Source organism: Rattus rattus, chromosome 2, assembly GCF_011064425.1.
Source record: "Rattus rattus isolate New Zealand chromosome 2, Rrattus_CSIRO_v1, whole genome shotgun sequence".
Taxonomy (NCBI): Eukaryota; Metazoa; Chordata; class Mammalia; order Rodentia; family Muridae; genus Rattus; species Rattus rattus.
This window is the reverse complement of record NC_046155.1, coordinates 102,704,941-102,730,302: the sequence shown is the minus strand read 5'-3', so window position 1 is coordinate 102,730,302 and position 25,362 is coordinate 102,704,941. Positions and strand designations below refer to the sequence as shown.

Below are 25,362 nucleotides of genomic sequence, written 5' to 3'. Positions count from 1 at the left end.
AGAGACTACGTTACTGTAAGGGATGGCAGCAGCACTGAGATGGGATAAGCAAGTATCACAGATCTTTTCCCACCCCTCCCTGGATGCACTGCAGAGCACAGAGTGGATGATCTGAACATAAGAATGAGGAAGAATGTGGCTACAAGAAAAACACAGATGCTTGAAGAGTAGGAGTCAAAGAACAGGAGCTGTCATACTCATGACTACATGTGCAAAACCCACTGCAATGATTGTGAACTATTGAGATCATGACATACCTCAGTGAGTTGCAGATGACAGTGAAGAGGTCAAAGGCTATCACTAGGCAAACTGAAGATTCCATGAATGTGAAGACATGAATAACAATATTTGGCCAATACAGGCATTAAAATGACTTCCTTGAGCTCTTTTCTCATTCATATTGCAAGTTTGACTTGCTTGATCTATGCAAGTTTTGTGTATGTAACCATACTTCCTATGAGTTGATTGTGTAACAGCATGTCCTATCCACAAGTCCCCTTTCATGACATTTGTCCTCAGCCATCTCTTAGATCTTTCCAAACTTAGGAGTAAGTGGGGCACTAAGGGATGTCAAGAGGAGGTAGTGCTAGATGGGTGTGATCAAATAGCATTATATAACTATACAAATTTTCAAGAATTAAATATTGTTTTTTAAAGATTGATTGATTGATTGATTATAAGCACACTGTAGCTATCTACAGACACACCAGAAGAGGGCATCAGATCTCATTACAAATGGTTGTGAGCCACCATGTGGTTGCTGGGATCTGAACTCAGGGTCTCTGGAAGACCAGCCAGTGCTCTTAACCACTGAGCCATTTCTACAGCCCTAAATATTGTTTTTAAAAGGCTAATTTCTCAAACAACAGACCAGATGGTGACCAACAAAATGACTAACACAGAAAGGCACAGACCCAGGTTGGAGAAGGACAGCATGAACAGGAAATAGGACATGGGTTCCTGGGGGCTTGACTCAGTGATGATGATAAAGAAGACTATGCCATTCCCAAAGGTAATAATGTCATGCAGAAAGAGACAGAAGTCCATTTGTGGGAGATCTCAAGACCTAGAATGCCAGTGGGGAAGAATGAGTGGTGGGAGGGCACTGCTCTAGTTGAAGGATGGCATAGCCACAGAAAGAAGTGGATGCCCTTGGGGGAAAGGCAAACAACTTTTAACAACAGAGAACAGAAAAACTTCCAACCTCTGCTACTTACCTCACAACTTAGGCTCATTGGAGAACTAGATCCTGACCCAGTGCTTCAAGGGAAAGCATGGCTTTTCCTGGAAAAGGAATAAAGTGACCTCTGTGAAGAGTCTCATGCTCTCAAAGCAAAGAAGTCCACACTGCCTTCTCTCTAGGCCTCAGTGTATTTACGCACACACATTTAAAAGAAGAGATTAAGTAAACAGTGGAAAATATAACCCAGTTCTTTGACAATCAGAGAGCAGGCAGGATATCTCTGGGAAACAATAAGCCAGCACATGAGGTAGTTTTCCCTGCTTTTCCCTACTTCTCAGCTTCTGAGACCAAAAATTCTGAAGGACATTCTGATTTATAAGTTCTTATGTAAATGAAAATAGGACAATAAGACATAAACATGAATGGGAATAATGTAAAGTACTTGTGATTGAACAAATACTTGTTACCATTGGGTAGAAAAATCTAAACATTTAGACTTTAATGGTGATAAAAGAAAAAGTTTTGTTTATGCAGGTAATAGTTGAGAGCCTGATTCTGTTTTAGGGAAATTCTGCCTACAGAAGGACAACTTAATGAGCTCAAGAGAAAAGCAACTCATTGGAAGCTGATGAGAAAAATCAGTGGGGCAGTATCACCTGTACAGGTTCTTTGAATTTCCATTTCAGAAAGCTTGGCTGATATTTAGTTAACTGACAGCTGGTTCTCCCTAGTTTTTGTACATGCACATACCCACATTGCAAAGAAATTTGAGATTGAGAAAATTTTTTGATATCGGTTCTTACCTTTAATTTATTAATATTACTTTTTATCTACAAAAAGAATTCTTGCTTTTAATATATTTTCATTGGACTCATTAATGCTTCTATTCATTCAATAATTATTTTCATATCAGAATTGTTAATGCTTGTAACAGACAAAACAGGTACTACAGGAAGGTTTGTGTACAACAACAATAAAGTTGCATGTGAGTGAAAGTTAACTTAGTAATCTTCTGAAAACATATGAGCAAGAGGTTAGATTTAGTCTTGATGTCATTCTAAAATTGAAAAGGGTAGATAATTAAGTTAAACACACACATAAGGATATCTAGTGATAAACACTAACGCATTCACATTGGTGTCTTAATGCATAAAGAGTCCTTTACTGATGCAAAAGCATGAATGGTCAGGAAAATGGCTGTCGAGCAATATACACTCAATTTCTCTAAAATGCTTTTTTAAATTTAAACTTATTTTAAAGCAAAACTTGTGTGACAAAATACAGGAATTCCCAGGAACCTGAGACTTAGATAGGCCATGGACCTGGGAAATATTCAAATACTATTGATTTTCTAAAGGAACACAGCAATAAAACGGCATCCTGCTGTACTCCTAGATCAGTGCTTCACTCAGCCATCATCAAGAAAATTCTTCCTGCAGCAGATGGTAATTAGCACAGGGATCCACAGCTGGATAGTGTGCTGAGAGTAGGAGGCTTTGGAACAGTCAGTCCTAAGTGGGATGTCTTTATCAAAACCTTCCCCTCAGGGTTCAGGGAGCTATGCAGGAGATGACACAGAGGGGATGGATGCCACCAAGGAAATAATGTCCACTGACACTAACAGGGCAATGCACATATGAACTCAGAGACTGAGTGCACAGGGCCTACACAGGTTCAAACCGGAGGGGGTCCCATCACCAAGAGAGGAAGCATACATAAGACTCCATTCTAACCTAAAACCTCATTTCATATGATACACACACACAAAGGAAAAGTTAGTTTTCTGAAATGGAACTCACTTGATGTATTAAGCCCACATAAGGGTAGGCATCATACCCACATACCCACTAGGAGACAGGCAACAAAAATATGAACTCAATGATCTTTTTGTAGACTTCTGTCTCATATTACTTTCTTTGGGCTTTGTTTTTTGGGGGAGGGCTTGTTTTACTGATATTTTACTAATACGTTTAACTGATTTATGGTTTCTGATTTTGTATTTTTATAAGAATTTTTTGTTTCTGGTGTGTGTGTGTGTGTGTGTGTGTGTGTGTGTGTGTGTGTGTGTGTGTGTCCATTTCTTGTGCTTCCTGGTTTTACTTTGTTTTTTCTGGCTTGCTTGCTGTTTTTGTTTCCCTGTTTGTTTTCTAAAGAGATAGAGAAAGAAGGCTGGAGTTTGGGGGTGGGGAATGGAATGATCTGAGAGGAGTCGAGGGGGATAAAACCATAATGAAGGTATATGTTAAAAATATTTTCAATAAAAACAAAGAAAAAACACAAAAATAGTCTCACGTGCTTCTCTTTCTGACATGGTTGCTATGAATATGAAGTGGCATAATTTGTACGAATAGGCTCTCTAATCTATGCTATGTATGTATTCAAATACTAAAGATTTTAAGTATGAATTTATTTCAAAAGCTTCTTTATATAAAAGGCCTTCCTCTAGTTGTCTAGTAAGAGGAAAGGAGAAGTGTCCTTCCTATTTCCTTACAACAACTGGAGTTCACATCCATGAGAAATCTTCTTCTTACTTCTGACAAATGGGCTTTAACTAGGGAATATCCCTTCTTCTGACGTTAGGGATTGACCCTAGATGACCCATTATCTAAGTCCCTGAAGTACCAGGATGAACCTGTCAATAACATAGAATTGCAGGATGTAACCTTAGCTCCTGGGTAACTATCAAAAGATCCTAAGGATGCTAATATCTCAACTTTGCTTCTAAAACAACTAGATACAAGAACTGTCACAGTTGTGACTTTTATTACTTCCATCCCCTTTGCATTTTTGCCCTTAAATGCCTGCTGTCTATTGTGTTGAATGAAATAATTCCTCTTTCATCAAGAGTGTGATTTCTATCTTCCAGTCTAAAGAGTGAGAAATATACTCATTAGCAACCTACACTTTGCCTTAAGAAAGATCCAAGACAAGTACAAAAACGCACATTAAAACATTCCTGTTTGTTTCTTCATAAATATAAATATGTCTTTGTTGTAAAGATTATCCCTCAAAAAAACATTAATTATCTTTGATGTCTCAAAATGACCAAAATGACCTGACCTTCTGGTCCTCTTGCCTGCAACTGAGCAGCACTGCAAATGCAGAGGCCCAGCCCCACACACGATGTTAGGATATAAACTATATACAAGAGTCAGAACTAAAAGTTACTTTTCATCAGTGACCTTCACAAAATATCTTCTCTGAAGAGATGAAGTTATGATTGACCAAATACGTTAGATCCCTGATGATACTACCTGTTCAATAAGAGATTTGAGAATCAGAGATATTTGTCCAATTAAGTAATAATGAACAATGATGGTTGCCATGGTATATTTGGGTGATAACATTTTGTAATTTGGAATGATGTTATATTTTATTTCCACTTATGAATAGAAGTGATGGCATTTCTGTCACTAGAGAAAAGAGTTGGATATCAGTATCATTGAAATCTTCCATTAAGAAGGAAGAAAGACAGTTCTATCATGATATTTTTAGGGAACACTGATATTTTGAAAATCTGGAGTTTACATTAGTCTCTTTTGGCTCAGACATTCCTTCTGCCAACCAAATCTATCACTTTGATAACTACCAATGTGAAAATGTTACAATGTATCTCAGCATTATAACCTCCTTAAAGGTCACTTTCTTTTTCCACAAAGTGCCATATGAAACAGCCATCTAGCTCTTTGCCATGCTGGAAGAGAGAACTCTCAGCACAGCCTTCCAGATCTGCTTGGTCTTCACACTGTAGATGATGGGGTTCATGACAGGAGGGATCAGCAGGTAGGCGTTGGCAATCAGAGTATGCACATATGGTGGAGCTCGTCTCCCAAATCTGTGGACAAAGGACAGACTGAGCAGTGGAATATAGAACACAGCCACAGCCCCAATATGGGAGATACACGTGCTGAAGGCTTTCTTCCTCTCTTCTGGGGAAGCAATGCTGAGCACAGTTCTAATGATCAGGACATAGGAAAGGACAATGAAGACAGAGTCAACTCCAGCAGTGGAGATCAGGGCAGTGAGCCCAACTGCACTGTTGATCCTGGTGTCTGTGCACGAGAGCTTCATGATATCGGGGTGGAAGCAGTAGGAGTGGTGGAGCACATGGCTTCTACAGTAGGACAGTCTTTTCAGAAGCACTGCAAGGGGAGTCTGGATTAGGGTTCCACGGGTGATGATTGCTACTCCAATTACTACTATTTTAAGGTCAGTTAAGACTGAAGCATACCTAAGAGGGTTGGTGATGGCCACATAGCGATCATAAGCCATAGCCAGCAACACTGAGGATTCCATGACAGTGAAGAGTTGAATGAAGAACATCTGTGACAAGCAGGCATTGAAGCTGATCTCCCTGGCATTGAACCAGAATATCCCCAGCATGGTGACCATGGTGGATATGGAGAGCCCAAGGTCAGTGGTGGACAGCATGGAGAGGAAGTAATACATGGGCTCGTGGAGGCTGGGCTGAGAGATAATGGCGAAGAGAATCAGGCTGTTCCCTGACAGGGCCGTTGCATAGAGAAAGCAGAAGGGAATGGAGATCCAGGTGTGCAAGGCTTCCAGCCCGGGCACCCCAGTGAGCAGGAAAACGATGGAGGAAGCTGTGGTGTTCTCTGAGGTTGACATATTGAGTTCAAACTTCCGTATTTTTAGTTGAGAGTCCTACAATGATAGTATATATTTAATGATGATATATCCAGTACAAAGTGGGTCACTTCACTGGTAAACATTCCTGGAAGACAATAGCTGTTACAAATGATGGTTTATTACAAATGGAGTAGGAAAACTGGAGGAACAACTGGAGAGGAAGACCATTCCCTTAGAGAAACAAAGTCATGAAATGAAGAATTATATAAGGATGAATTTTATACAAACATAATATGCTAGGTGAATTAAGTCAGACTCAGAAAGGCATAAACCATGAGTTTTCTTTTTCATGTGGAATCAGTTTTTGGAAGCATATGAAAACATAAGAGGGAGCAATAGGGTTATGTATTTTAGAAGGGGGTGACAAGGAGACCAGATAAAGTTTGACTTCCTTGCCATAGTGAAAAAGTTAAGGAGGGCAAGAGATGTGGTTCATTGGGAGAACATTATATAGTTAGTGTGGAGCTCTGGGGGTCTGTCTCAGCTCCAGAAAAAGAAAAGAAAGAAAACAAGAAAGGAATGGAAAGAAGGTAAGAGTGTGGGTTGGTGGGAGGGAGGGGGAAAGAGAGGGGAGGAGGGGAAAAGAAAAACATACCATAACAAAAATCTGTACAATAATGCCAATTTCCTCAGCAATCTATATTCCACTCTAAAATACTTCCCTCCATCATCCTGCTCCTTGTAATGTCTTTCCTTTACCACTCACAGCATGTTGCCTGTCTTTCTACAACAATGGTTCATGAAGTAGAAATTCATGGACTGACCCTGGACTCCAACTGCATAGGTAGCAGTGAATAACCTTGTTGGGGCACCAGTGGAAGGGGAAGCCCTTGGTCCTGCCAAGGTTGGACCCCCAGTGTAGGGGATTAGGGGGGCAGTAATGGGGGTGGATGGGGAGAAGAACCCCCATATAGAAGTAGAGGGAGGGGTTAGGAGGCTGATGGATAGGAATCCGGGAAAGGGAATCACATTTAAAATGTAAATAAGAAATACCCAATTTAATAAAAATGGAAGAAAAAGAAAAAAGAAAAAAGTAAGAGTAAACCTTTTTATAACTAAAGATTTTTACAGTCTTTTCAAAAAGATAAAATCAGGCTTAAAGAATAATAATGCAATGGTATGCCCATAATTGTTAATAAAAATATCTAGAATTAAAAAAAAAAGAAATCTGGCCTCAACTGACATGAAGCACTCTGCTGCATAGCATGACCTCTGTCTGGCTACATTTTAAAGTATTAAGACTTCAGTGGTTTGAAACAACGTACATTCCTTACAATTATCTGTGTTGGAGTGTAGCAAAACTGTCTCCTCAACTCAGGATCTCAGAAAGCAGAATTTGTGGTATAAATTTGAGGTCTCTAGTCTCTTGCTGGCTGATGGGTGGAGGAGGAGACTCGTGCATCCTCAGTGCCACCTTCGGGCTCATGCATGAGGTTCTCTCACAACATGATTTTGTACCTCTTCAAATACAAAACGAGAACCCTCTGTAGCTTCACCTTCTCTCCAAAAACTCCTGTGATTGATTAGATCACTGGACTCAGTCCTCTGAGAATTCTGCCACAAGTAATGGAGCCGCCAACTCTCTAAACCCTTTTTTATTATTTCTTTTTAAAATTATAACATAATTGTATCATTTTGCCTTTCCCTTTATTTCCTCCAAACCTTCCTTTATACCCCTCTGTCAAATCCATAGCCTCCTTTTTCATTAATTTTTATGTGCATATATGTATATGTATGTACATATAGTGACCATTTATTGAGCATATTTTTCCTCTCATTCCATGATCACCACTTTATAAAGTATTTGCATCAAGAAGAATAGAAATGTTGCTGAAAGTAATTTCTTGCCTTGCGGTGCCAGTTTCCCGACTTTCTCCCCACTGGTGCCAGTGGAGTCTTTGCAAACAGGCCTGCACACTCCCCCTATTCACCTGCCCTCAGCATGAAGTCACACTCAGTATCACACTGCTAAAATCATTTTCCCAAACTGGGAAAGCTCAAACTCTGACAAGCTCAACCTGAGGTTTCCCTTACTTGACCAAACTCCTGCATTCTGAAGTACTTTACTTAAATGGTGTAGCTTTCTCTTTTCTAAATGGGGCTAAGCTCTTTAGACTCTCCATCTGACCCATAGAGTTATTGATAAATTCAACATAAATTTCTGCTTATGGAAACACTCAGTGGCATCACCTTGACAAGGTCAAATCACAAGAAAACATTTCCTCTGAGTTATGTATATTCTTTTAGATTCGTACATACAGATTAAAGTTTATTCTATTGTTTGATAGACACACTATCTGAAAATATACCTCTCTAAATAAAATAAGTTGGTGGTAGGTGGACACCTTGCTTATTAATCATTTATATTCTTTTGAAAAGATACATCTTATTTTTAAATGTCTGTCTATAAAAGGTGGGGTTGTATAGGCTAGTGCGGGTGTCTACAGAGGCCAAAGCCATTGAACACCCTGGAATTGGAGTTAGAGACTGTTGTGAGCCCCTTACCATTGATGCTGAAAAAACAAACTTGGACTCTCCTTTTAGCCACTGAGCCATCTCTTCAGGCTCTCATTATTCATTAATGCCTTCCATCATATTATAACAAATGAAAACAAAATAGTGTAAGGTTAACATTTATATAGTCTAAATATTTAAAGAACTGACCAGTAATTCTGAACTTAGCTCAGGACCTCAGTGTATGACCTTTGGCACCTCCTCTCTCCTGTACTTCAAAAGTTCTCATTCAGATTGCATTACTTAGAAGATGTGTGTGTGTGTGTGTGTGTGTTTGTGTGTGTGTGTGTGTGTGTGTCTGATTGTCTGTCTGTCTCTGTGTGTGTCTGTCTGTGTAAATGTATTCACATATGGGGGGTGCACATACATTTGACAGGGGAACAAACACTTCAGGTGTAATCTCTAGCACTTTTCATCTTATTCTCCCCAGACAAGAATTCTCACTGATCATGGGACAAGACTGTCAGCTAGGAAGCCTCCACAAACTCCCTATCTGTTGGCCATAGTGCTGGCATTTTACATGGGTACTGGAGATTCAAACTTCCATCTACATGCTTGCATAACAACATCTCTTACTCACTGAGCTGTCTCTTCAGGTCCCTCCTAAGTGAGACAGGGTCTCATATATTTTATGCAGGTATCGAACTCTCTGTGTAGACAAGAATGACCTTAAATTTCAGATCCTCCTGCCTTCAACTCTACAACACTGGAAATGCAAGGGTATGACATTTCATCCCTCTTTACCTCATTTATGCAGTGTTGTGGGTCAAAACTAGGGGGTGGTGAAGGCTACCAACTGAGCTATATCCCCATGCTCTCTACCAGAAAGTTTTATGTGATTCATGGAGTTTATTCATAGTCTCAACCCTATATGTATGTGTGTGTATGTATATATATATGTATATCTCCCCTTCCATGTGTGTGTCTGTATGTATGTATTATGTACGTCTCCCCTTCCATGTGTGTGTTTTTGTGTCTTTGTGTGTGTGTGTGTGTGTGTGTGTGTGTGTGTGTGTGTGTGTGTAAAACTTTTGGGATTGTTTATGGATGACCCTGGTTTGTACTGCATGATAAACCCCCCTCTCTGTCCAACCCTTTATTAAATGGCCTACTTATACTAAGATGATGACATCTCAGCTAAACTTTAACTCAGTACCAAAGTTCCTATGCTTAACTAATTTGAATTGTCTTTTCTTTGCCCAATGATGCAGCAAAATTGTTAGAATCCTGGGCAACCCTAGGTCCCATAAAACTCTGCCTTCAACTAGACTGAGTTCTCCAAATGAGTACATAACCTTCCACTTTTATGAATTTTGGTAGGTCAGCAATGGTATGTGGGTGTTAACATGGTACCATTTGTGAAGAATCAATGTGATAACAGTCAAACAGAATATGGGAGGTGTACAAGAATAGCCAATGAAGATGACAATGTTGGAGCAGTGCACATAGTGAAGGAGTGGCAGCCAGTTTTAGATGGCAGTTTTGAATGTTCTTAAACCACCCAGAAAACTCAAAATTGTAATGGTGCTCTAATCTCCTTTGTGAAGCAAGACGATTGTACTGTATCACCACTAAACTCACTGAAATAGAATAGATGGCCCAAAGTTACAGATTTCTGATTTTTCTAGGTTTCCTTAGGAACCCAGAAGACCTCCATGAGGCTAATAAAGTCTTTTTATTCTCATGAGAAACAGCAGAGGTAAAGTCTATTGTTTTCCTGAATGCAACAGCTGTACTTACAATTACACAGATTGTTCTTTTGTGCCTTTCTCTTGGAGCCGGCTGAGATGCTGAGTTCTTCTGCACAGGGATACAGAACATTTATGGGGAGAGCTGTCTCGGGCTTTCTGAAATCTCTTCATCAGAAAACCCCAGATGGAGATGATGTGGATCCCGGAGGATGAAGCTCCCAGGGGCTCATTCTACTTTATGGTTTCCTTTCCCTCATCCTCATTGTGAGTTCCTTCGGCTTCCATGAAGAAATAGTACTACAATTCTTTCTTCCAGCGTCAGAGAATCGTCATATAAATGCTCATTTGTAAAACCCCCCTCCCCATCTATTCTAGAATGCAATTCTGAGTGTCTTGATCTTGTGTAGGTATTATGCAGGGAAGCATAGCTGCTTTGAGTCCATTGCCCTATAACCTTTAGAAAGATGTTTCTGTCATTACTGCTCCATAGACAGCAAACAATCTTTATTAACTTTTTCAAGAAGTCACTTTAAGGATTTAACATATTCTAGAGTTTTGCACTAGATTGATACAGAGAACAGAACATAGTCTTTCTCCATCAAGAACTAGATGTAAAAATCAGTGCTTTATCACAAACTATTTGTTTCCATTAATTATTTTTAATTAAGATATTCTGAGAATGGGGTCCCCATTGGTGGAATTAGAGAAAGGTTTGAATGAGCTGAAGGGGTTTGCAACAATACCAACCAACCAGAGCTCCCAGGGACTAAACCACTATCCAAAGAGTACACATGGACATACCCATAGCTCTAGCTGCATATGTAGCAGAGGATGGTCTTGCTGGACACCAATGGGAGGAGAAGCCCTTGGTCCTGCCAAGGCTGAAACATATTGAAAAACAATGTTACACCATGTTAGCATGAGCTGCTCATCCCTTGTCATTCCCCAGTGTAGAGGAATGTCAGGGTAGGAAGGGGGGTGATTGGGGAGAGGGAACACCCTCATAGTAGAAGGGAGGGGAATAGGATAGGGGGCTTATGGACAGGAAACTGGGAAAGGGAATAACATTTAAAATGTAAATTTAAAAGTATCCAATAAAAAAAAGAAGAATACTGAAGCTCACATTCCACATATCTGAGGTTTCCTGACTCCCTTATATGACATTTTGTTTCCCTTTGTCTTACATGGTAGCATCAGGGATGACAAGGAATGAGCAGTTCATGCTAATGTGGTGTAACATTGTTTTTCAATGTTTCAAGTTTTTGTGTGAGTTGTATATTTCATTGCTTTCTATATATAACAAAATCCTCATTCTTAAAAGCAGGTTGACTGAAGTCTAAAATGAAAATCTGGTGAATTTAAATTAACTAAAATATACAGCTATATATTCATATTAGAAGAACAAGATTTATCATCTAAATGTGTTTGAGACTAAACGGTCTGTTTTCTTAAATATATTGGGACAGTGTTCAAAATATACCTGGACAAATGAAATGTGAAAAAATATTCTGGAGTACAGGGTGATCATTCAGTAAATGTACTCAGTGCATAATGATAAAATTAGTATAGTTAGGATTTTAATGTCTTATATTATTTTTAAATTTTAGATTAAGCTGGAATAACTGTACAATTATGTGACAGAACTTTAGTTTCGATGTATAACTGCACTGTGTAATGATCAAATCAGGGGACGGTTTCCTGGGGTACATTTTAGACAATACATTGCTAGGTCTTGCATTTTACAAAGAGATCACAAAGCTTCCTTAGAGAACTAGAAAAGAACTCATTTCAATCACTTTTTCTCATCCATTCTTCAGTGATTCTACTTTTACATCTTATTCAACTCTGAATATATGATTGGCAATAATTATCATTTTAAAGGTACTATGTAAATTACACAATTATTGAAACATATTTTAGGGTCTTTATTATATGAGCCATTAATAGTTATATAATCTGGAGGACTCAAATCAATTTACCAATGACCATAAACATGCTTTAGCATGTTATAACAGGTACAAATGTCACGATTGCATGATAACTAGACAACATGATATCTCTGTCATTAGGCAACCAACTCTGCAGGCAGGAACTTACAACACTAGAATAAATGAAATGTATTTATTAGCAGGTTCTTTCAAGCTATGGTGTTAAATCACTCAAGTGAATAATAAAACAGAAATTCAAGGGAGACTCTCTTTAAAAAAAAAAAAAAAACTTTAAAACTTTCCTAAGATGGCTTAACAAAGAATACTTTAAGCATGGCCTTGCGAATTTGTTTGGTTTTCACGCTGTAGATTATGGGGTTCATTACAGGAGGAATGAGCAGATACACATTGGCAATTAGAGTATGCACAAAGGGAGGGGCATGCTTTCCAAATCTGTGCACCAATGACAGGCTGATCATAGGGATGTAGAAAATGGCAACGGCACTGAGATGGGAGACACAGGTACCAAATGCCTTTTTCCGCTCCTCCTTGGATGCAATGCAAAGTACAGAATGAATGATTAGAACATAAGAGAGCAGGATCAAGACAGAGTCCAAGCCTGCAGTAGAAATGACAATGGCCAAGCCAAAGGCACTGTTGACCCTGGTATCTGAGCATGAAAGCTTCATCACATCAGGATGGAAGCAGTAGGAATGGTGGAGCACACGGCTACGACAAAAAGACAGACGCTTGAGGAGCAGTAGTAAAGGAACAAGAGCTGTGGTTCCTCTAATTATGATTGCAAAACCCACGGCAGTGATTCGTGAATTGGTTAAGATCATAGCATACCTCAGAGGGTTACAGATGGCAATAAATCGGTCAAAGGCCATCACCAAGAGGACTGAGGATTCCATGAATGTGAAGCCATGGATAAAGAACATTTGGCCAATGCATGCGTCAAAGCTAATTTCTCGAACATTAAACCAGAAGATGCCCAACACAGTTACCAATGTGGAAAGGCACAGACCCAGGTCTGTGAAGGAGAGCATGGACAGGAAATAGTACATGGGTTCATGGAGGCTTGACTCAGTGATGATGATAAAGAGGATCATGCTGTTCCCAGAGATGGCAATGGCATACAAACAACAGAAAGGGATGGAAAGCCAGGTGTGAGAAGTCTCAAGACCAGGAATGCCAGTGAGGAAGAAGACTGGTGGGTAGGCAGTGCTCTGGTTGAAGGATGGCATGGTGACTGAAGGAAGAAGATATCTTAGGGGAAAAGGCACACATCCTGTAATGATAGAAAAAATAAATGCTTCCATTTTCTGCTACATATCAGGCAATTTAGAAACAATGAAGAAATAGTTCTTGTCTGTCATCTTCAATGGAAAGGTCCACTTATGTGTTACATATCAAGCTGAACACAGGTGAATTTGAGGAAGAAACAGCACTAATATCTGTATAGACACCCAAGCTGTCAGATCTGAATTATATTATGCATGGGCATCTGTGTTCTTACATTAAAACGTAGACTAAATTTGGTAATGAGGGCTGGCAAGATGGCTGAGTGGGAAAGGCAAGTGAAGCCAAGCCTGTTGACCTAAGTTCAATGCCAAGAACCCACAGGGTATAAAAAGATAACCTACTTCAGCAAGTTGACCTCCTTCCACAGCCATAGTACATGCATGAGCACATCTGTACACTCATGCAAGCACACACGCGTGCACACACACAAACAAGTACAAAGAACAAAACCTATAATAAGGGGCAAGAGAGATGGCTCAGCAGTTAAGAGCACTGGCTACTCTTCCAAAGGACCTAGATTTAATTCCCACCATCCACATGGCATTTGACAACTCTCTATAATTCTGGCTCCAGAGTACATGACACCCTCATACTAGACATACATGGAGGCAGAACACCAACATACATAAAAGAAAAACTTTAAAGCGACACACACACACACACACACACACACACACACACACACACACACACCCTGGTTGATAGAAGGAAAAGGGTTGTTTACACAGGTAATAATCAGAAATCTAATTATGTTTAAGGAAAATTCTGCCTGCAGAAGGATGATTTAAAAAGATGACCTTGCCAAGATCTAACAACTCATTGGAAGCTTATGGAAAAATCACTGATGCAGAACTGCCTTAGCAAACATCATGATTTTTCTACTTTACAAAGAAATATTAATGTTAGAGTAAGAAGGAGTCTCCTTTTTCTGTGTTTAGGCACATAAAACTGAAGGATTGAGCACACTACTTTATTTGCTTCTCAAACTTTCTTATGCCATAGTTTTCTCTTCAGGATGCTTGATTTTAATATAAATGTCTGCCCCTTCCATTCACTGATACACATGATTACAATGTGATATATATATATATATATATATATATATATATATATGAGTTAAAATCAGGTGTGTCACAACATTAAAGCCTGAAGATGAGCCTGAGAACAAAAACACAGAAACGGCATGAATCTAGACTTGAGTGGAAGAATCAACTAAAGGTGTGACATTTGAGGGCCATGTCTGTGATGTTAGAGTAGAGAAAAACAGGAAATGATCCAAACTGGAAGCCTTTCCATTAGGCTTATGAAGAAGCAAGGTTTGCCTGGGCTGTTTTAGATGTTTCAGTCTGGAGCTAAGCATTTCTGTTATTTTCGTCCCATGGCAGCTCAACATGGTAGAAGCATTTCATAAAAAAAAAAAAAAAAATCAAAAGGGGAAAAATTATCCCATGATGAGTCTCGAGAGCATGTCAGTAAGAACTAAATGCCTCTTGCTATGGCCCACCTCTTAAAGTTCCCACTGCCTACTCTCAGCACCTAGCTGGGACCCCTACAGGATAGTTCAGATCTAACCACAAGTCTCTCTGTCTCTTTCTGGGGAATCATAACATATAAATAAGTGAGTAATTTGGCCTTTACTATTTTTCAAAAGAAATTCATTCACTATTAGATGTCTTTTGGAGCATCCTCCATGACTTTGAGGTTTAGGTCTAAAGAAATAGGTCCCTCAGTCATTTTCACCTTGGTGGCCTTGACAAAAGAAAAGAATTGGTTTCTTTTGCTTTATTTCCTAAACCCTCCTAAACTTCTAGTACTCTGCTCTCAGATTTACTTCTTTTAGATTTATTATCTTATCTTTTCCCCCACGGGTCCTGTGACTCCAGCCACTTTCATCATTTTGCAAATGCCAAGCACTACAAGCATGGATGCATTGATAGGCTCTTGTCTCAATTCTTCCATGAAGTGTTGTAAGTAAAAATGTCAACCTTATCTTTCAGTTAAGGTCCAGGACTCTAAAACCTACAGATTTTGTTTTGGTTGCCATTGCCTCTCAATTCAACATTCCCAACACCTCTCCCCCTCTCCCTCTCCCTCTCCCTCTCCCTCCCCCTCTCCCTCCTCCCCTCCCCTCTCCCTCCCTCCCTCCCTCCCTCCCTCTTTCCCTCCCTCCCTCTCTTTCTCTCCCTCCTCTCTTTCTCTCTTTTTCCCTCTCCCTTACCCCTCTGTCCCCTTCTTCTACCCTCCTCTTTCCCTCTCCCTCTCTCTCTCCCTCTTCTCTCCCTGTGTGTAAGAAAGAGACCCTCATTTGGAAATAAATGTATGTAAACTTATTTGAGTATTTGTAATAAGAGGAGTGTAAGTTACTGATTCCTAATCCACCTCTAAAACAAATGAGCAAACATCAAACAGCTATTATTTTTAAATCTTATGTATTTTATTTCTGTGTATGTATGAGTGCCTGTGTAAATTTCTATGCACTAGAGTTATGCATGTTTGTGAACTGCCTAGTGTGGATACTAGAAACCAAAGAGTAGTAAGTGCTCTTAAGCACCAAGCCCTCTCTTAATCCCTGAAATAACTATCCCTAGGCATAATAAAAAACTCTCACCCACACTGATGATCCTCCCAGACAAAGACTATGAGTTAAATATCCCTATAATTTGACTACCAGGAGCATCAAGTAGATAGACTATTTTCACCCTGATGATTAAACCACACAAAGACTCAACAAAGAAAGAAAACTTCAGACCAGTTTCCCTTATGAACACTGATGCAAAATCACTCAATAAACTACCCACAAACCAAATCCAAAAACACATCAAAAATATCATCCACATTGATCAAGTAGGCTTCATCTTAGGGATGCAAGAATGGTTCACTATATTCGTCAAACTGAAATGAAAAAACTACATGATGTCATTAGATGTTGAAAATCCCTTTGATGAAATCCAGCACCCCTTCATGATAAAAGTCTTGGAGAGATCAGGGATACAAGGCACATACCCAAATGTTATAAAGTCAATATAAGAAAACCAATAGCCAACGTCAAATTAAATGGAGAGAAAATTAAAGCAATTCCACTAAAATCAGGGACAAGGCAAGACTGTCCACTTTTCTGTATCTCTGCAATATAATAGTTAAAATCTTAGCTAAAGCAATAAGACAACTAAAGGAGGTTAGGGAGGTCCAAATTGGAAAGGAAGAAGTCAAAGTATTATTATTGGCAGATGATATGATAGTATACATAAGCTATCCCAAAAATTCTACCAAAGAACCCTTACAGCTGATTGTAATTTTTAAACCTTGCAAAGTGACAGAGCTGTATATGGGGTCTTCAAACATGTTCTGCATTTCAGTTGCTTCCCTCTCCCCTCACCATACTGGTCACTTTCCTCTGTACCCTTTGGTCTTTCTATTTTCCTTCATTGTCTTCTCCATTCTGTCCCTTAAAGTTGTTTTTACTCAGTCACGTGGATTCCTTTCATGTTTCTTTTCCTTTATATTTACTTCCACCTGGATATGCATGCTTAAAAATTGAAGGCTAGATACACCTATGAGGGAGAATGTGGTATTTGTCTTTCTGAGTTGAGGCTGCTTCACTTAGTAGAACGTTTTCCAGTTCCATCCATTTTCTTGCAATTCATAGTTTCCTTTTTACAGCCTTACTTGTGAAATGAATCAATAGTTATTTACAATTACAGTCTATATTTGAAGTAATTATTCTAAATGTTACATTTTATGTTAAACCAACATATTAACTTGTTATACTTTATCTGTTGCTAAGTACTGATGGGTTTATATTAACCAATTCCTCTAAACTACATAAGTTTTTATAAATAATCTTAAGAATTTACATTACCCAATGGATTCCTAAAGTCTTCAGTGTTCTCAAACAGTGACATCATGCATAGAATTTTCAAAATGAGTCCAGGAGGGAGGCATTAACCATGTTGACTTGTCTTTAAAGGCTCATCAGAGAGTAAAGAAAAGAAGAATGAAGGAGAATTAAGGAGAAGGGAGGAGAGGAGTGGAGAGGAGAGGAGAGGAGAGGAGAGGAGAGAGGAGAGGAGAGGAGAGGAGAGGAGAGGAGAGAGGAGAGGAGAAAGAGAGGCTAATCCCAAAACTTACAGGCCAAGAGATTCTTCTAGAAAGGATCAATATCAGCCCTGACTTCTGACACTGGCTCCAAAATGGTTCTGAGTTTCTAGAACCCAAGAAGAGAAAAAAAAAACTTGCAATGGGAACACTGTAAGGCTTGAGAGGAGGAGGTTTTATGAGGAATCCAGAGGTTGTCTGATGAGAGCACTTTGCCCAGCAGAAAGTTGAATTCCTAGGAGAGAACTCTGTGTAGCTCTGTCCTACTAACCCTTTGTATTCCAAATAACAAATTGATAATTATATTTGGTTTTAGTCTAACTTTATTCTTACTTCTTCAAAGATCCTGTAGACGCGTTACACTTTCCAAGCTCATTCAGAAGTGACGTGATTCCCAAGGACAAAGCTCTGCATAGGGCCAAAGCCCAGGAGAAATGGTTTGATTGACTGACCGTGAGTTTGATAAGCTTTCATTCACCATCCTAAGACATAGAAAGCATGCAGAAGAGGAGCTGCTGAGTGACTATGATCACTGAAGCCAAGTGTAGTTATTTGATTCAGATTTCAAATCTTTCCCTGTGTATTCAGTACCCTTAGAAATTGTGGATCATGTGCACAGAGGCAAAGAAACTAACAACTTACTTTAAAAAAAAACGAACTAAAAGAAAACTACAGCATTCTGTGAGTTCTTTGTGCATCACTTGCCTATTTATCAAAGACGATCTGAGAACTTTTCCTAAACTGTATTAAGATTTTACCATTATCGAGAATGTCCTATATGACAACAAATACCTCTTGTTTAAAAGTAGATTTGGGATTTTGTGTTGATACTAAAGACTCTAACACTTAATAGTAGCTAGGGAATCCAGTGACTTTAAAATAGAGAATATTATTTTGAAAAGATACCTACTATTCAAAAGGATATCTCCTTTGAATAAAGTAGCTGCAGCAAAGATATTTTCAAAAACCTTCTTCACATCCCTCTTTTGTCTAGATCCCTGGGAAAGACTAGAAAAACATGTTCTTTATTTATCTAGTTCATCATGAACCTAAGAAAATATGCTCTCCTTTTTGGGCATCATCTTGACTAGCAGAAACACTCCTTCCCTAGAAAGCACTTCAACAGATGGAAAGGCATTTTTTAAGCTTTTGATAAACGTGCCAAGAAATGTATGACACTCCATGGGAAAAATGCACAGTTCAAAATAGTTGCTTCCAAGATACTGAAGTAAAAGGAGGTGCCTAGACTGTTACAGGACATTAATATAAAATCTTACTGCCCTGCTGAAGACAATAATCCTGGTCTATGAGCACAGTTGTAGGATATGGGACACAGTCATAAGAATGCCAAGATCTATTTCTATATGAATGTCGAAGAATGAAACTATTTAGTAGTTAAAGAAATAACATTAGTATATACCCAGACAAAGGAGAGACTGATTAGTATTCATTTTGACCAGATAATCCTCTATTTTACAGCCTGTCTCATGACTTGAATATTTTGAATACATTCCAGTATTCAAAAAAAATTCCCCAGCATCCTTTGCCATGGGAAAGTGTGAATCAGAACTAGACTGTGATTCCACCTCATTGTCAGATTGGCTGTTACTTAAAATCAAACAACAATAAATACTGGCAAGGATACTGAGGAAAATGAAAGTTTATACTCTGCCAGTGGTAATGTAAATGGGTACAACAAACTATGGAAATCAGTGGGGTTGGGGATTTGGCTCAGTGGTAGAGCTCTTGCCTAGGAAGCGCAAGGCCCTGGGTTCGGTCCCCAGCTCCGAAAAAAAAGAACCAAGAAAAAAAAAAAAACTATGGAAATCAGTATGGAGGTCCTCAAGAAAAACAGAGCTACCACATGTCCAGCTTCATCACTTCTAGGTATGCTCAACGGAACCTAAGTACACGGACTGCAGTGCCTCCTGCTCTTTCATCCCTAAACATAAAAGTCAAGTCATGGACTTGATTTGGTGACCATTAACAGAATAAAAGGAACAGAGAATGTTGCCTGTTTCTATGCACAAAGGAGCTTTATTCTGCCCTAAAGAAGAGTGAAATGATGTCATTTTCTGAAAAATGAATGAATGAAATTGAGGTTTATCTTGTTAAGAAAAGTAATCTGAGCCAAGAATGATATATATAGATACAAACTGTATAGAAAGGTAATAATAGATAGACAATTAATCAATGGATATATAAATGATGATAGATGAGAGATGGATAGGTGATTGATAGATAGAGAGAGAGATAGATAGGTAGGTAGATAGAGAGAGAGAGGTAGGTAGATAGATAGATAGATAGATAGATAGATAGATAGATAGATAGATAGATAGATAGATAGATAGATGAAACAAGTAAATAGAAAAGTAGAAGGGAAACTAAGAAATGAAGGAGGACCACTAGAAGGGAGACAGAGAGCAGGAGAGGACAATGTGTTAATATAGTCCAAGTATATGATACTGTTGAACAAAAATGTCAAGGAATATGCATGATAATTATATGTCACAAACACTACATTAGTTAGTGACGCAAAATATTTGAAACCAGACAGCCTTTACCTACAATTGATATGTCACCTCTCATGTGACTGTGGACACATGAGGTGTTCTAATACTCATGCATGAGAAGGTTGGACACACAGCATATTCAATTCACTCAAAACATGTTATAAAATCACTATTACTATTATTTTATGACTATAGCTCTCAATATGGCAATTTAGTAAATATTATTTATTGCCTACTGTATGCCAGATACTGTGTTCCTGACTTTTGAGGTGAAAAATGTATCATGTACTCTCAAGAACTGCATGATTCCAAGAGATAAAGCCACCATCATATGAAGACAAATATGACCTATACATGACTGTTTTCTTTTCTTTTCACTATGTTCATATTAGCTTTACTTTTTATTAAATTAAAAAAGTCAGGCTTCCTCTGTATGTTGTGGGACTAGGTGCAAGCCAGCACCCAATGTCTGCTCAGGGCACTGGTTCAGACAAGAAGGGACCCGTACCCCTGGCTGGGTGGGGATTCCTGTTTCCCTGGATCCTGGAGACCCAGTTACTCCAGGTGTTGGGGCCAGTGTTGGGGCAGATGTTGTGGCCTCTCTTGTGATCCTGGGTGTTTCAGAGCACCTGGGAGTCTGGCTCCCTCTGGTGTTATAGGAGCTGATGCAGAGCCAGCATCCAAGTTCGGCTAAGGTTTGGTTCAAACATGACTTTTCAATTCTTTGTCATCCTAGGGTCCTCAAAGTCCTAGCCTTGTAACCTTTTGATCTCTTTTTTGTTTTTGTTTTTGTTTTAATTTTTTGTTTGTTTGTTTCAAACACTGGGGAGGTATCTGCTATGTTCACTTTTATACCCTCGGTATCTTTTCAATATAAAACACGAGGTGCGACCAGTATATTTTGGGCATCAGTAGTAATAGGGTTAAGTAATAGAAGCTAAGCAGATTCTGTAATGGAAAATAAACTCTGCTACTTGAATACACAAAGCTTGATCATAACAGAGGAAAGAGATGAAAATTTTAGGAATACCACTAGAAGGTCATAAGACGAAGGGAAAGTGGACTTTGTTTCTATAGACACAAGGACTGCATGGTCACTGCTGGCCAGAACAATAGGGTAGGAAATCCTCTAATCATTCAACATGGCCAGGCACAGGAAATAGATACAATGTGGTGCTCTCAGATCATGGTGCTGGGAAGGGATATAGAACTGTGATGTTTTCTTAAAACGATGGACTAAATGGAGAAAGTTTTGTTGCAATAACCAATTTCTACCATTCACTGCTGTTGCTTTAGTCCTACAATTTGGACACGTTAAATTGAGATTGTTCAATTTACCTTAGGAACTTTGGAATATGACCCTTATTTTCTGGTCTATCATAGCCATCCATGTGAGCAGTTACATGCATGAAGCTTAATGTTGGAAGAAGACTAGCTATAAATAGTTTATATATTCCATATACTGAAAATTTTACTTATATTTTAACTACTGTAAATAATACTGCATTCAGTGTTCCTGTGCATAAAATATAGCCTGCAGGTTTTGGTATTTTTCTTTCAATAAACTTTTAAAAATGGAATATATGGGCAATTTAAAACAATAATAAAGGCTAGAAAATCCCATCTCTTAAAGTTTATACAAGCATTATATAACAATGCTTAGCCCACTGTAACACAGCAACAAAATATTGCACATTGTAAGTTAAAAAATTTCACTGAATTGATAGGCAAGAATATTTTACTGCAGTAAAATGTTGACACTAAGTACAGGGGATTTATTTCAGAACCAGACAGAACATTTTTCTCATATTGAATTCTGACTTTCCAGTTCAAGTTACCAAATTTAAGAAACATAATATGATGGTGTCTTTTGCCTTACAGAAGCTTTTCAGTTTCATGCAGTCCCATTTATCACTTGTTGATCTTAGCGCCTGAGTCACTGGTTCAGAAAAATTTCCACTGTGCCAATGAGTTCGAGGCTCTTCCCTACTTTCTTTTCTATTAGATTCAGGTTTTATTCAGGTTTTTATTTATCTGGTTTTATGTTGAGGTCCTTTATCCACTTGGACTTGAGCTTTGTGTAAGGTGATAAATATGGATCTAGTTTCATTTTCTTACATAAAGACAGCCAGTTAGACCAGCACCATTTATTGAAAATGCTTTCTTTTTTTCCACTGTACATTTTGCTTCTTTGTCAAAGATCAAGTGTCTAACTGGTTTACTTCTGTGCCTTCAATTCAATTCCCTAGATTGACTTGTCTATCTCTGTATCAATATCATGCAGTTTTTATCACTATTGCTTTGTACTACAGCACTTCCTCAGAAAATTAGAAATAGTTCTACCTGAAGACCCAGCTCTTGGGCATATACCCAAAAGATGCTCCACTGTAACACAAGATATGTGCTCCCCCATGTTCATAGCAGCCTTATTTGTAACAGCTAGAAGCTGGAAACAACCCAGATGTCCCTCAAATTAAGGATGGATACAGAAAATGTGGTCCATTTACACAATGCAATACTATTCAGCTATTAAAAATGAGGACATCATGAATTTTGCAGGCAAATGGATGGAATGAGAAAATATCACCCTGAGTGAGATAACTCAGACCCAAAAGGACATGCATGGCATGTATTCACTGATAAGCAGATATTAGTCAAAACTCAAAGGATACCTAGGACAAACCTACACACTGAAGAAGTGTAAGAAGAAGAAATATCCAAGTGAGGAAGCTTTAACCTCACTTACAAGTAGGAAGGAAATAATGAAGGGATGCGGAGGGAGGGAGGCTCACAGTGGGAGAAAGGAGGGGAAAAGGAGAGCAGGATCGGATGTGGGGGAGGATAGAGGAGTGAAGCCAAGTGGGCCAAGAGAATACATGGAAACAAGCAGCCTCAGGGAGGGGGAGGTGGGGGTGACCCTGTACAGAGTACCAGAGGCCCAGGAAGTGAGACATTCTCAGGACTCAATGGGGGTAACCTTAGCTAAAACGACCAACACTGGACAAAGGGAACTCGAAGTGTCCACCTCCTGTAGACAGACAGGGTCCCAAGTGGAGGGACAGGGTTACTAACCCACAGTCAAAATTCCTGACCCAGAGTTGTTTCTGTCTAAAAGAAGTACAGAGACAGAAAAAAAAAAAGAAGAAGAAGAAGAAGAAGAAACGGCAGGAAAGACGGTCCAATGGCCAGCCCATCTCAGGATCTATCTCATGGGGGACACCAAAGCCTGACAATACTATGATGTGCTTATGGACAAGAGCCTGGCATGGCTGACCTCTGAAAGCCCCTAACAGCAGCAGACTGAGACAGAAGCAGAATCTTACACCCAAACTATTGGACTGAAATCAGGGACCTCCTATGGTTGAATTAGGCGAAGGATTGAAGAAGCTGAAAGGGAGAGTGACCCCATAGGAAAACCAGCAGTCTCAACTAACCCAGACACCACATAGCTCTCAGAGACTGAGCGACCAACTAGGAGCTTACCCGGGCTGGTCCAAACCTCTGGCGGGTCCCAGGCCCCTAGCACATATGTAGCAAAGATGTATCTGGTCTGGCCTCAGTGGGAGAAGATATGCTTAATCATCAAGAGACTTGAGGCCCCAGGAAAGGGGGAGGCCTGGTGGGGTGGGGGTAACACCTTCTCAGAGGCAAGGCATAGTAGGAATGGGATGAGGAACTATGGGACTGAGGGGGAGTAGACCGGAATGTAAATAAATAAAATAATTTAAATAAAAATAATTAATAATAATATAATAAAAAAGAAATACAATATGAAGCCTAAAGATCTTACAGACGTATATGCTTCCCAAGTTCAACAATATTGATGCTAATATAAAATGTTTTCTGGTCAGTTTATTGATGAGCCTTGTGATCTGTTTTCAGAAATCTTAATAAAATTACCATTGACAGTTTTGTTAAGCTGGTAAGAAAACAAGATGAGCCCTATTTTGAAGTCTGTATACTAAGGTATATATGTATGTACACTGGTGTTACATGTGGGTGCCACATGCTAGCACTACTGTAAGTCCATTTTTCTGGGAGAGAAATCTCAGCCATGTGAACACAAACATAATTTTTCCTGATTTTTTTCTGAGACTCGAGGGAAGATAATCAGAGATTTAGAATCTGCCCAATCTGCTAGAGAAAACACCTTCAAAGTTCCCAAGCAACTCTCTGTAACACACACACACACACACACACATACACACACACACACACACACACACACACACACACACACACACACACACACACACACACACCACACACACACACACACACACCACACACATACACACATACCATACACACACACACACACACACACACACAAACACACACACCACACACACAACAAACACACACACCCACAAAACACACAACACACACACAACACAACACACGCACACAATTTATTTAATTGACCGCACCGCACGTGTTTATAGAACTTGAGAAACTACAAAGAGACCATGAGGAGAAGGAAAAAGTTGGCTTTAAGAGACAGTAGTAGAGAAGGTAATGAAACAAGTGGGACAAGGACCCAGAAGAAGGGGAACAGGGTGGGAGGAAGATCTGAGAAGTATAGAGGCAGAGAGATGGGGGTGAGGATGGGGGTGAAGATACACAAAGACTAAGTATATATGAAAATGCCATAAAGAATCCTGCCACTGTAGTCACGCAAGATGGCATACACTCTTAATCCCAACACTCAGGAGACAGAGGAAGCTGAATCTCTATGCTTTGAAGATAATGTAGTCTACCTAGCAAATTCCAGGTCAGTCAAAGACACACAGTGAGGCCCCATCCTGGGGTGGGGGAGGGGCTACTTTGTAAGGGAATTTTGAAACAAGTATTAGGTCCCACTCAAGTCTGTCTACTGTCTACTGCTCTTGACTTTCGTACTCCTTTTGTGATCTCCAAAGGCAGCAAAGAGGGTGGCAAGCCCTTTGTATGCAGCCTTCTCTTCAGTTCTTCGTTTATAAGGATGCATGTGAAAATATGGAGTCAACCCAAACAACTTCATCTAAAAGCTTTTAGCTTTCATCACATATGCAAAGCTCCCTTTGACATGTAAAATATCAATTCAGATTCTAAGTATTAAAATACGGCCCTCTTTGGGAGATATTATTCTGTCCACAAACCCTTGGCACAGTATCTTAGACTTATAATGCCCAGGTTTATTATTGTTGTTTTTATAACCTTAGAAAACTAAAGTACCTCAGAACAATACATTTTGGTGGTGAAAATACTTGGTGGGAAGCAAATAGAAAAGGGCGACGAGGCAGCTGATGTTATGCTAGTAGAACAGCAGAAGACTTGGTAGACGTGGCACTTGGGGAGAAGATGAAAAATGACCAGATTCTACCGACGTCCGCAACTCTCGATAGAATTTGTCAGTGTAATGGATGCAGGCTGTAAGAGAGGGAAATCAGGAATAACTTAAGGATCTATAAATCCAGAAATGGCCCTGAGTTGGTAGGACT

The 25,362-nt window shown here is 39.3% G+C and overlaps 2 protein-coding genes across 2 annotated transcripts; both read right to left on the bottom strand.

Annotated features, from left to right (window-relative positions):
- Positions 1-4,861: 4,861 nt before the first annotated feature.
- On the bottom strand, positions 4,862-5,812 carry LOC116894053 (olfactory receptor 51F2-like). The gene has a single exon (XM_032895775.1). It carries the CDS (start codon positions 5,810-5,812, stop codon positions 4,862-4,864), a length of 951 nt encoding a protein of 316 aa, XP_032751666.1.
- A 6,456-nt stretch (positions 5,813-12,268) lies between these two features.
- LOC116894052 (olfactory receptor 51F2-like) lies at positions 12,269-13,213 on the bottom strand. The gene has a single exon (XM_032895773.1). It carries the CDS (start codon positions 13,211-13,213, stop codon positions 12,269-12,271), a length of 945 nt encoding a protein of 314 aa, XP_032751664.1.
- Between the last annotated feature and the right edge of the window lie 12,149 nt (positions 13,214-25,362).

Bases quoted from the DNA above. Each gene is read 5' to 3' on its own strand.
- LOC116894052 (XM_032895773.1), bottom strand. From the start codon at position 13,213: ATGCCATCCTTCAACCAGAGCACTGCCTACCCACCAGTCTTCTTCCTC.
- LOC116894053 (XM_032895775.1), bottom strand. From the start codon at position 5,812: ATGTCAACCTCAGAGAACACCACAGCTTCCTCCATCGTTTTCCTGCTC.